Below are 13,347 nucleotides of genomic sequence, written 5' to 3'. Positions count from 1 at the left end.
ACCAGCTACTCCAAAGATAGCCTGCGGACTAGTAATGTAATTTAAGTAACATTTACTCAAGTATTTTACTTAAAGGGGCGCTATCATGCTCAATTTCAGGTTGATATTTATATGTTGTGCCTCTACTGTGACATGTCTCCATGCTTTAATGTTCAAAAAGCTCTTTATTCTTCTCATACTGCCTGTGCTGCAGCACCTCTTTTCACCCTCTGTCTGAAACCAGAGCCCAGTCTGCTCTGATTGGTTAGCTGGCCGGCTCTGTTGTGATCAGCCGTTTAGGCACACTACAGGAAAGGGAAACCCCCAAAAAGCATAATAGGACGCCTTTAAGTTTGCTATATTTGACTGTAGTATTTCTAATGTATGCTTCTTTAATAATATTTGGTGATGGCCGTGGTGCAAAATGATATGATATTTTAGGTCATTGTAATTCTACTTTTTCCATCTCTGCCAGTTGACAGAAGACACACTTGTTGCTCTGATGAGAATCTTCAGTTGTGTTTTGATGTGTTTCTGTGCAGCTCACCTTCATTTCATCCAGGTTTGGAGGTAGGCACGCTGGTTTTGTCCCAGTTAACGGAGCAGAAGTCTGACGGGACTGGTTAGCGGCTGTTGAGGAGGCAGCGACAGGTCGAGGAGGGGAGGAGGTCATTGAACTGGAGGAGGAAGAGGAAGATGGCTGCTGATCTGTCTGAGGTCTGTTGGGAGGAAATTGAGATGAAGGAAAAGGATTATTATCCCCACAGTTTAAAAAAAAATGAAATGCCTTTTACAGAAGATCCAAGCTCTGCAATACCGCTCCAATATTGTGTATCATATCCCAATACTTATTTTCATGCCGAAATAATACACATATTATAATATCAAAGAATGCCATGTAGTATGATATGGTTATTTTGAACCATTAATCAATTGAACTATTACTGTTTTTTGATGTAATCCATTACCATGATAAAACATTACATATAGTTCGATATAAGATGTTTGCAATATCTCCTAACCCTATGAGCATCCACTAAACGTACTTGGGGGGTGCGGGCAGGATGGCGTGGTAGTTGTAGTGCTGCTGCTGCTGACTCAGGATCTGCAGCTGCAGGAAGAGCTGCTGCTGCTGCAGGATTTTGGCGTAAGAAGAGTCCAGATGGGGGGGAGGCTCTTTATCTCCCTTCTGGTCGGGAGGGATGTACTGATGGTACTTTAACTTTTTAATCTAGGAGGCAACACATAAACGGCATAACAGATGATCAACTTGTATGCAGTTTATTACGTTAATTCGTTTTTACCATCTTTGAAAGAGGAAACAAAAGTCTACCTTTGGCTTGCTGTCCTTTGGTTTCTTGTGTCTCTGTGCAGAGCGGTCAGAGCTTGGTTTGTGATGGGACTGAACAAAGAAGAGAGGTGATGGTAAGTGCTTTTCGTAGGGCTGCTCGATTATGGCAAAAATAATAATCTCGATTATTTGGGTCAATAATTGTAATTGCGATTATTAAATGCGATTATTCATTGACTTTGAAAACATCCATTTATTGGAGAAAAACATTTTGAACAGTATGTTTTTAACAGTTGATTACCCTGAACTTTAAGATTAATTCAACTGAAAAACCAAAAAAAAAAAATTATAAAAAAAAAAAGTAATAATATTGATCAAAAAATTATCGTTTTATTTCGATTACGTTGTTTTCGTAATCGTTGCAAGCCATAATCGCGATTAAAATACAATTAATTGAGCAGCCCTAGCTTATCGTCAACTTGTATACAACAGCAGCAATCAACGTCCAGTATTCACTGTAGCTCTGTGTTGGTCTCTAGCAACAACATCAGGCTCTTTAGCTGCTAAATGCTGCATTATTTACACCTTTTTTATTGACTTTATATGTTTACAGTTTGCTTTTGGGTTGATAGCATTAAGTGGGTTTAAGGATATTGAGTTTTGCAGTTGGCTTATCTATTTTCTAATAAGAGCTGTTTTATGTATTTATTGTTTAGTTGGCCTTGCCTGATTTGATTGACTCTTACCTTGATATGTGAGGGCGCCCCTGTCCTATGTGCGGATAATGCCGCCGTCCCATTGGTCAGCTTGAATGAGGGGGAGGATCCAGAGATTGGCGGGAGAGCAGGAGCAGGAGTACAGACCTTATTGACAAGGGTAAAAAAGTGAACCAATAAATCCACAAGGTGCATTTATCTCCTGAAATGAGTCTATTGAATCGATGTTTGGTGAGTTAATAGTCAAAGTTAAGTGAAGCTTAATGCCACATTGTTATTGGTAGGAGTTCACTTTGTAGTCGTAAGGTAAGGTACGTTTATTTCTAAAGCACATTTTCAGACAAAGAGGCAATTCAAAGTGCTTTTCCATCATCATTAACACTTAAGACAACATAATGGATTAACAGAGATAGAGAATAGTTTAAAAACAACATTGTAAATACGGTAGGTGCTAAAACAAGTTAAAAGACTTCTGGGTAAGCAGCTGAAAAAAGTAGTGTTTTAGCCTCGACTTAAAAGAACTCAGCGTTGGTGAAGACCTCGGGTTTTCTGGAACTTTTGGGGTGCATAAAAACTCAAAGTGAGTAATTTCACAGGGTGATGGTACCTGTGCAGGAGACGGGATGCAGCTCAGTGTTTCTGGGGGAGAGGGCAGAGGATGCAGACCCAGAGGAGACTCCTGGCTCAGAGGCTCTTCTGGAGACAGACTGTAACTGCTGTCCTCATCACATGACGAGTTATCACCCGAAGCCTTTGGAAACCGTGTCTCTGAGAGGGGGAGAGGAGGGAGGAGAAGGTTGATATCTGCGTGGATGAAAAGCTGTATCTTCCAACTCACTAAGGTGTGTGGGCCTGTCTTGCTCGTGTGGAAGGGAAAAGGGAAGCCAATGCGGAAATGCCTTAAACCTGAATTCTTTCGTAGAGCCAATTCCACTGATTAAAAAAGGTTTGATTGAATAGAAGTCTATGAACAAATTCCCGTTTATCCAGCTTGATAAAAAGCGTAGCAAACAGTTTCCTATGAGGTTATGGTCTCAGTTTGAAGTTTCAATTATTCTTTAGCACAGCATATTTATTTAAGTTTGATTGAATCGAAGTCTATGAACAAATGACCCTTCTTCTAATTTGATTCGTTAACTTAATAAACAGTTTCCTAATGGCTTTCTGGTCTCAATTACTAGTCTTTTTTTAGTCTTCTTTAACACAGCATGTTCACTCTGTAAATGAAGTTCCTGTGATTCGGAAACTGGTCTCTTAGAGGGGGGTAAGGAGGAAAGAGGAAAAGGTTGATATAGGCGGATGAAAACATGAATGCAACCTGTAAATTGCATTCTTTCTAAGAGCCAACTCCACTGGTTGCAAAAAGACATTTGATTGTATAGAAGTCCATGAAAAAATTATGCTTCTTCTAACCTGATTTATTACAAGTTATTCTGATCAAATCTTTTTGTCTTTTGAAATCTGGTGTTCGTGAGCTGCTTGGTTTTTGAAGCAGTGTAAATATATAACCATTGACATAAAATAAAGACCAATCTGCCTGTTTCTAGACTAATTGGGAGTACATGTCATCATACATTGAATGCCTTTACTCTTACTTTTAACGTCTGTATGGAAATAGTAGATGTATGTCTATGTAGCTTCCAAGTAAAGGTCTGTAAGTACATTTGCACAGAACCTACATTTGTGTGAAACGTCTTCAATAGCAGACACAAAACTGCATTTCATGTGGTGAGTAATGAATCAATGTGGGCTCCCTGTTGGATGCATTTCATAACTCACTTCCAGCTAATTGGTCTGGGATGGCATTTAATATGGCGGACCCTCCACAGAGTGGAAGTGGGTAAAGGGAGGTTGTAGTGGGCCAAATTGAAATCTTGCCACAATTTTCATTCATCAAAGTTCACTTTCAGTGCAGCCAAATGATGCAGGCCACCTCATTGATACTGGTCTTTATGTGACAGATGGCGTCTCTCGACGGAATGACGATATTCTGAGAATTCAGGAGGATCGGTTTTGTAACTCGTGCTATGAACGCATTAGCCGTGTATGTGAGGGCTCCTTCTGTTAATGCCAGCCTTCTGTGCTACTAATGATATTCTCTTTAAAAAGGTAGATGAACATCGGGAGAGTATGTCGGAAAAATACTGCATGTCAAACAACGGTTGTTCGAGCCACAAAGTTATTATTTCGATTCATAATTTGATAAATGATTTAATGATGGAAAATGATTTATATTGCCATGGTGAATATGTTTTGATGAAATGATTGTTAATTTTATATCGTAAATATGATATGTTTCCTTGTACCTTCCGGTGTGTATTTAAGTGAGGTAATTGAGGACAGCCGGCGTGTTTGGAGACCTGATGAGACGGGGAGCGGAACAGTTTTTCGACCGCAAATTGCAGACAGAGATTGGTGTTGCAAATTGGACTGCACACAAAGTATAGTTTAGTTTCTATAGGAAAGCATATCGCCGAAATACTGTTTAAAGATTTGTTATTTTGAGACTATTTAAGTCAATACTTTTTTGTTAATAAATTACATTTTTTTGACTGAAAACCTTCGGCTGCTTATTGTTTTGGATTGCGTGTCGTCAACCCCGCTCTATAGTGGCAAGAGGAAACCCTTGATGCCATTACAACGGTCAAATATTTCCATAGCAGTCGGGGTAACGATGAATTCAAAACGCCCTTTTGAAAAGAGATGACGGTCGTAGTAATCACATATAGTCATTTCATTAAAATGCAGATTTTTGAGTCTTTACAGGGATTTAAGGTGTAAAAGGTAACTGCTAAGATCGCATGGAGTAAGATAGAGACTTTTCTTTTGCTACTGGATGAGTGTTAATTTATAACAGTGGCTGCAGCTATGTAAAACACACCGCTGCTCGTTAATCTAACATCAGCAGGTGATGATGAAAAGACAACATGGGGTTGATTTAATACCCTCTGATCCAACAACGTGATGACTTCCTCACCGCTGTGCTGCCAGTGTGTGTCTGTACGTCAGGCTTTGTGTGTGTGTGTGTATCTTTGCATGTCAACGCTGTATAAACCCTACGTTCCCAGTGCTCCTACAATAAGTGGCGGTTAATGCAATTGTGTTTATTGTGCTGTGGTGACAGAGAGATGAATAACCCACTGACACAGGGTGGATTTCTTTTCTCCACACAACCACCAAGCAGCTGGACCTCCTGTCAATGATAAGATGTGCAGTAGAAGTTAAATAGCACTGCTAATTGTTGCTTTAATTGTTGCTGTTATTATGGAAAAAGGGTGAAATTGGGGTCATATTTTCCGTCACTTTGCCCAATTTGCAACTGATTAAAATCACACTTATTCATATGGAGTCTTAACACTTCAATTAGTATGTAATTTTTCTAATAATGGGTTTCATTAAGAGACACTGACAGCATAGATGGAAAAGCTTTCACTTCCTGTCTGTCAGGCATTCATGATTTACTGTATCCTATTATAAGATTTGTGGCTGTTTTGAAGCATGAATACTCAGGTGGGCGAGTTAGTGTGTTGTGTACATATTGGATGTGTGGGTGCTTCTGTGCGTGTGTGTGTGTGTGTGTCTCAAAAACAGCTGAGGCATGTGAGATGGAGCATCAGTGTGTTCATGAAGAGGAGGCCATGAGGGACGTCCTGTCAGGAGCCCTGATCTGTGGGCGTGCTGTTGATATATCACACTATCACTTTTATATTACACCGTCCTCCTCCACATACATGCAGGGAATCATTTATTTAAAGGCGTGTCCAGTATTTCATGGCAGAAAAACAGCTAGACAAGCTGAGAGATGTAAAGCCCCTGTAATCGGACAACAAGGTTTACATGTAAAGTCGTTATAGCCAACAAAGTCAGGCTACACAGATCAATGTTAGCCTTCACTTTGACTCATGTCGTTCTCAAGAGGCAACCTATTGGTATGAAAAGTGGAGCCAATATAGAAGTGCCTTAAACCTGGGTTTTGTCTAATGGACCGGTCGCAAAAACAAGTTTGATTGTATTGAAGGAAGAATTGCCCACTTCTAACTTGATTTAATACCTTAGTAAAGAGTTTACTAATGACTTTCTTGTCCCGATTGCTAGTCTCAAGTACTCTTCGACACAGTGCCATTTAGAGTGAAATAGACGATAAAGCAGGTCAATCAGAGCAGACTGAGCTCTGGTTTCAGACAGAGGTGCTGCAGCACAGGCAGTATGAGAAACATAAAGAGCTTTTTGAACATTAAAGCTTGTAAACATGTCACAGTAGAGGCACAACATCCAAATGAGCAGAGTAGGCCCCCTTAATCGTTGGCTACACCAGTTGTGAGAAGAGTTATTTGCAGCTGAATATGGAAACAGTCAAAGAAACACCTATATTGACTTTCCATATGTCAGTGAGTCAATCATTGGGAGAGTACATGAGAAATATAATCTATGGGACACCTTGCCTGCTTACCTATGATGGCCTGTTTGATGCTGGAGTGAACAGGCAGGATGTTTTTGTGGATGAGCTCCATGGGCCCCGGCCGGTGGGAGATCTTATCGTTCAAATCATCGGCCAGGCGAGCTCTCTTCAGCTGCATCTGCTTGGCCTGAAGAGACGGCTCCGCTGACAACTCTGGAAGCATGCAGACACCAAACATGAGATTTATTTGTACCCGTGTGCTAGGACTCTGAGAAGTTATTAGTCAGAGTTGCCTAAAGTCCAGACAGCAGAGATGGCAAAAGTACACACATCCTTCACTCAAGTAGAAGTAGAGATACTCGTGTTTAAAAATACTCTGGTGAAAGTAGAAGTACTGACTAAACTTCTTTACTCAAGTGACTCCACCCCCACTCTGGTCACCGACGTCAACGGCAACCACTTCCTGATTGCACTGACCAATCACATGCTGAAAACCAAAGAACTGATGCACCTGAGAGCAAAGCAACCAATCACATCGCACTGCAGGTACCGGACTCGTTTTTGTCAGTACCAGAGATGGCAAAAGTACACACATCCTTTACTCAAGTAGAAGTACAGAGACTCGTGTTTAAAAATACTCTGGTGAAAGTAGAAGTACTGACTAAACTTCTTCACTCAAGTAAAAGTAAAGAAGTATGGGCTTTGAAATGTACTGAAGTAAAAAAGTACCCATGACTAGCAGCTGTTTTAAAGAGTACCTGACCTCCCTTTATATTAATAGAACAATAATGTCATTGTTAGCTAATGAATGTTTCCATGCTGAACAACGGCAACATGACAACGTTTCCATTGGTCCCTCTTCTTTAGAGAAGACCAGGAAATGATGGATACACGGATCGTGTTCAAATCAATAGGCACGCAATGACTCTAAAGAATAATGATCACGCACCAAACACACATTCAGACTAAAGGAACCAGCTGTTTGGAAAATGTGAGAAGTAGAAAGTACAGGTATTTGAGTTCAACATGTAAGAAGTAGAAAGTACAGGTATTTGAGTTCAACATGTAAGAAGTAGAAAGCACAGGTATTTGTGTTCAACATGTAAGAAGTAGAAAGTACAGGTATTTGAGTTCAACATGTAAGAAGTAGAAAGTACAGGTATTTGTGTTCAACATGTAAGAAGTAGAAAGTACAGGTATTTGAGTTCAACATGTAAGAAGTAGAAAGTACAGGTATTTGTGTTCAACATGTAAGAAGTAGAAAGTACAGGTATTTGTGTTCAACATGTAAGAAGTAGAAAGTACAGGTATTTGTGTTCAACATGTAAGAAGTAGAAAGTACAGGTATTAGTGTTCAACATGTAAGAAGTAGAAAGTTCAGGTATTTGTGTTCAACATGTGAGAAGTAGAAAGTACAGGTATTTGTGTTCAACATGTAAGAAGTAGAAAGTACAGGTATTTGAGTTCAACATGTAAGAAGTAGAAAGTACAGGTATTTGTGTTCAACATGTAAGAAGTAGAAAGTACAGGTATTAGTGTTCAACATGTAAGAAGTAGAAAGTACAGGTATTTGGGTTCAACATGTAAGAAGTAGAAAGTTCAGGTATTTGTGTTCAACATGTAAGAAGTAGAAAGTACAGGTATTTGGGTTCAACATGTAAGAAGTAGAAAGTTCAGGTATTAGTGTTCAAAATGTAAGAAGTAGAAAGTACAGGTATTTGGGTTCAACATGTAAGAAGTAGAAAGTACAGGTATTTGGGTTCAACATGTAAGAAGTAGAAAGTTCAGGTATTAGTGTTCAAAATGTAAGAAGTAGAAAGTACAGGTATTTGAGTTCAACATGTAAGAAGTAGAAAGTACAGGTATTTGTGTTCAACATGTAAGAAGTAGAAAGTACAGGTATTTGAGTTCAACATGTAAGAAGTAGAAAGTACAGGTATTTGTGTTCAACATGTAAGAAGTAGAAAGTACAGGTATTTGTGTTCAACATGTAAGAAGTAGAAAGTTCAGGTATTTGTGTTCAACATGTAAGAAGTAGAAAGTACAGGTATTTGAGTTCAACATGTAAGAAGTAGAAAGTACAGGTATTTGTGTTCAACATGTAAGAAGTAGAAAGTACAGGTATTTGAGTTCAACATGTAAGAAGTAGAAAGTACAGGTATTTGTGTTCAACATGTAAGAAGTAGAAAGTACAGGTATTTGAGTTCAACATGTAAGAAGTAGAAAGTACAGGTATTTGAGTTGAACATGTAAGAAGTAGAAAGTACAGGTATTTGTGTTCAACATGTAACAAGTAGAAAGTACAGGTATTTGTGTTCAATATGTAAGAAGTAAAAAGTACAGGTATTTGTGTTCAATATGTAAGAAGTAAAAAGTACAGGTATTTGTGTTCAACATGTAAGAAGTAGAAAGTACAAGTATTTGTGTTCAACATGTGAGAAGTAGAAAGTACAGGTATTTGTGTTCAAAATGTGACAAGTAGAAAGTACAGGTATTTGTGTTCAACATGTAAGAAGTAGAAAGTACAGGTATTTGTGTTCAACATGTAAGAAGTCAAAGTAAAAAGTCGTCAGAAAAATAAGTAGTGGAGTAAAGTACTGATACCAGAAGAATGTACTGAAGTACAGTAACGAAGTATAGAACTCACCCTCCAGGATGTGCATCCGGATCAGCTCGGCGCGCTCAGGTCGGGCTCTGATCTTCCTCTTCAGATAATCCTCAGTCTAGAGAAAGAGAGAGAAACATTGAGATACACACATTGCTCACTTTTGGATTCATGCCACCATTAGTGCTGTGGTAACCAACTTGTTTTTGGGTCAGATTTCCCCTTAGAGCCAGATGATAAGAGAACCCACATATCAAATAAATACAATTATTTCAATGTGTTTACCACTTATAGCTAACTTTATATGGTTCATTTGTACAGTTGTATCTGGTTAACTTATCATTTTCTGCTAGTTAAATTATGACCTATCATTTATCCTTTACTTTGAGCTAACTGACTATTTTCATCTTCTTATCCATCTCTTCAGCTATTTAATGAAAGCATTTAAGTATTTTTTCCAAACAACTATTTTAAACTTGTATCCATAACTTCAATTTAGATATGTATTTATTTATTACCAATTACTTTTCACACACTCGGAACACATTGGGTTCAGATGTCACAGTTTGCTCAATATTTGCATATTTCTTTTAATACAAATTGGAATTTGTATTTGTAGTCGAGCTGATTCATAATCTTTCTACATGCCCTGGAGTACAAGAACCCCTGGTGTTTAAATCACTGACTTTAATACATTGCAGCTTACAATTCAATACAAGCATTACTTTATTGTGCAGATGACCTAATCCCAGCTCTTATTTGCCATGCTCAGCCCTTCTGTGGTGCATTGCTATCATGCAGGAGCTGCTGTAATGATGTCAGAGGTTGAAAAGCTGAAAGTGATTGAATGTTTTAACTTCACTGATTGAATCAATGCTCACCCGCGCTCGCTCCAAACTGCGTCTCTGTTCGTGGAAGGCAGCTGAACTTTTCAGGGCTTAAAGAATAAAGAAGAGAGGACATTAACATGGTAACAGTGTGTACATTCAAGCCACCGAGGAGAAATGGAGAGCAAAATGCCTCAGAATGGCTGTTTGCCTCAACTGTTCAGCTCCAGTTCACTTGAATAGGTTTACTGATAGTGAGGATTATTGCTCTTATATTGCCAAAGCTATTCCTTTATAACAGTTTGAGTGCAATGTCAGCGTAGTAATCTCGCTCTCGCTGTAAAGACTCACATCTTTATAGGCCACGGCAGAACAATATGCATTATAGCCTGGGCAGTGGTGCTACTATTCAAATGTAAAGTTTCGGTCCATCGAGCCTCTTTTGCAGCAGTGGAATTTATGAGATATTTTTTACGGATTCACAAATGACTCAAGCAAGACTTGCTGTGGGCTCATGATTATGCAAAAACCCAGGGATTAGTGGTGCTAGACACCTAGAAGCCTAAAGGGTTGCGATGACACCAAAATGCTGAGTTAAATGCAGCATATCAGCGCAGGCATTAGGATTTAGCTTCTGAAACAAGAATCTGAACCTCACACTATTAAATAATGTTATACTGCATGAAGGAAAATAAATGCACTGGGGGTAGAGAGTAGCTTTGAATAGCACACCTTGAGTCACATTTAAAACCATGCATTTTACGAACACCATTTCTAGGGGTCCTATTATTTTAAGATGTCCTTTAACGTCACATAATTCATGAAAAAGCCAGAAAACGTAACCATAAATGAATCATATTTCTAGTGTATGGACAACCACATGATTTTAAATGAATAAACGCCAAACAATGAAACAACCCAGATCATTAATACCCTGATCCCTCCCAATCTCCCCTTTTCTCCCACTCATTTGCAGCTAGGACTAAAACGCTGCTGTCACCAAAGCCCAAATTGTGAAATAATAACAGATATATATTGTTGTCCTATTATATTGACTCCTCTCACTCCGCCCCATCTGTGCAGAGCTGTGACACGGTTACATTATGAGAAAGGAAAACGCTTTCATGTTGATTCTTCTTTAAATAATTCCCTCACTTTACCATCCTGTGATTCATCATATAGCTGTGGAATATTTCCCAAGATGCATTCTGTAAAATGAACCCATTTGTGCCCAAAGGCTATATTTAGAAACAGTAAAGAAAGACGCCACAATGATTGGCCTGACGTCTTGAAATGTGGTTGACGCATGTTTTTGGCCATTGTGTAACAGAACAACTTGACATTTTATGATCATATGAAATTATAAAAATGATTTTTATTTAGAAATGAGGAAAAATACTAACATCGTGCTTAATAAATATCTACCAGATTATATTTGATTTTCAACTTGTTATGAGTTCATGAACACCAAATACTTGACTGTGCTCCTCATAGTTTCCTTAAGAACAACCCATGTTATTTTACTATAGAGTCTTTGGGTTCATAGGACTAGTTATTTTTATAATATATATAAAAAATACTTTGCTCGAAGACTAATTTTGATAAGGATATGTGATAAAGTCATACATCAAACTGTTTTGCTTATCATATATTTGCATATTTAACTAGCCAGATACAGGTAAGAGTTCCCTTGATGAAAGCCAATGGGATTTTTCTTGGAATTTGCAAAACATTAATGATGTGGCAAACACGACATGTTCTGTTCAGCAGGATAATCTCCACATATTAACACCACTATTATATTAGTTGAATTGAAAATGCAACTGCCAAAAAGTAGGTAGCGAAGGTAAGGCTATAAAGGAACTACATGATGTTTGCGTTACCACTAAGCTACATGTAAAAGCTTCAGACATTCACATTCAAAAACCCATTGACTTTGGGACAAGGGAACATTGGTTTTTCTAAATTGCTCACTCATTTCCAGGTTTAGGACTCATTCCTGTGCCACTCTATGGCTGCAGTGCAGACCTGACTAGAGGAAATACCACATGCATTGAAGTCAGCCCCGTCCAACTAAGGCAAATAATCAGCACTTCCATTTCATAGTCAGGTTTCATTTCAAATCCAATATGCAGAAGCTAACACAATATAAATGTGTTGCTGTTCTAATACTTTCTGACTTCACACACACACACACCACACAACACACACACACACACCCACACACACACACACACACAACACACACCCACACACACACAACCACACACACACACCCACACACCACACACACACACAGACACACAACCCACACACACACCACACACACACACACACAAACACACACACACACACACACACACACACACACACACACACACACACACACACACACACACTCAACACACAACACACACACACACAACACACACACCACACACACACACACACACACACACACACCACACACACACACACACACACACACACACACACACACCACACACACCCACCACACACACACACACACACACCACACACCCACACACACACACACACACACACACACGATTTGTGTGATTAAATTAGCATCCCTGGGGCCAGACTGCCGGTACCTGCTCAAGCCTGAGTTCACGTCGCTGAGCTTTGTCACACTGCTGGTACACACTCACTCTTACAGACCCCGGGGACATCAACCCTCTTAGACCTCTCACCCATCCACAAGAGGGTTTGAACCTGCCTGTCAGTCAGATGCATGGGAAACGAGTGCTGGGATGAAGGGCTAGACGGATGGATGGATGAGCACAAAATGAGATTTTAGAAGAGGGGGCAAAAAGTGAAATGGTTGGAAAGGGATAGGAAGAAGACGGAGCATCAGAAAATGTAGGGAAGACGACGGGGAGATAAATGAAGAGAGGCAGCTGCAAGAAAAATGGAACAACAGACCGAAGGGCAAATGAAGAGGAGGAAATAGAGAGTGGTGGGGTCAGAGAGAAAAGACACCATTATGTGCATGAGTGGCTGCATATTGGCTTCATGCCAGCCTGCTGAAGCTAACCCATGCTAGCTGTTTTTAAACTTTGCTAACATGGAGCAAAATCGCTTCCTCTGATGGCGACTGTGATTTTATGTTCAGTCTGATGCAGTTGGTTTTTATTCTTATCTCTTCACTGACTGGCTTGTTGCTTAAGAAACTTCCCAATATAATATTTAACTCAACTTTGGCACTGTGGGAAATATCTTAAATGGCCGGAAAATGTGTAAAACATCACCACTGGCTTCAAAACATGTCAAGTTTGTTGTGGTCAGTACACATGTATGATTTAAATTAATTGCTATGTCTCCCTATTTGTGTCCTTTTGTAGTTAAACTTGTTTTATGTGTAATCCTATGCAAAGTATGGCAAAATGCAGTGCATTATGGGTACCTGGATGGTGCAATACCATCACCCTCAGTAATCTGCATTTGGCTATCCGTGATTAGGCTACGTTTGCTACGCTGAACACACAATTTTACAAATAAAGGTTTTT

General features: G+C 39.3%; 1 protein-coding gene across 3 annotated transcripts in view; it reads right to left on the bottom strand.

Moving 5' to 3' along the window:
• LOC117535527 (myocardin-related transcription factor B-like) overlaps positions 1–13,347 on the bottom strand; it is a 51,066-nt gene that overhangs the window by 16,251 nt on the left and 21,468 nt on the right. For all 3 annotated transcript variants that reach the window (XM_034200033.1, XM_034200035.1, XM_034200034.1), the window contains 8 exons: positions 9,872–9,927; positions 9,033–9,108; positions 6,437–6,598; positions 2,594–2,754; positions 2,017–2,133; positions 1,313–1,381; positions 1,026–1,210; positions 527–698 (listed from right to left, as the gene is read on the bottom strand). In XM_034200033.1, coding sequence (XP_034055924.1) covers positions 527–698; positions 1,026–1,210; positions 1,313–1,381; positions 2,017–2,133; positions 2,594–2,754; positions 6,437–6,598; positions 9,033–9,108; positions 9,872–9,927 — 998 coding nt within the window. The remainder of the gene's footprint in view (positions 1–526; positions 699–1,025; positions 1,211–1,312; positions 1,382–2,016; positions 2,134–2,593; positions 2,755–6,436; positions 6,599–9,032; positions 9,109–9,871; positions 9,928–13,347) is intronic.

This window comes from Gymnodraco acuticeps, unplaced genomic scaffold (genome assembly GCF_902827175.1).
Source record: "Gymnodraco acuticeps unplaced genomic scaffold, fGymAcu1.1, whole genome shotgun sequence".
NCBI classification, from domain to species: domain Eukaryota; kingdom Metazoa; phylum Chordata; class Actinopteri; order Perciformes; family Bathydraconidae; genus Gymnodraco; species Gymnodraco acuticeps.
This window is presented reverse-complemented; position numbering and strand designations above follow the sequence as displayed.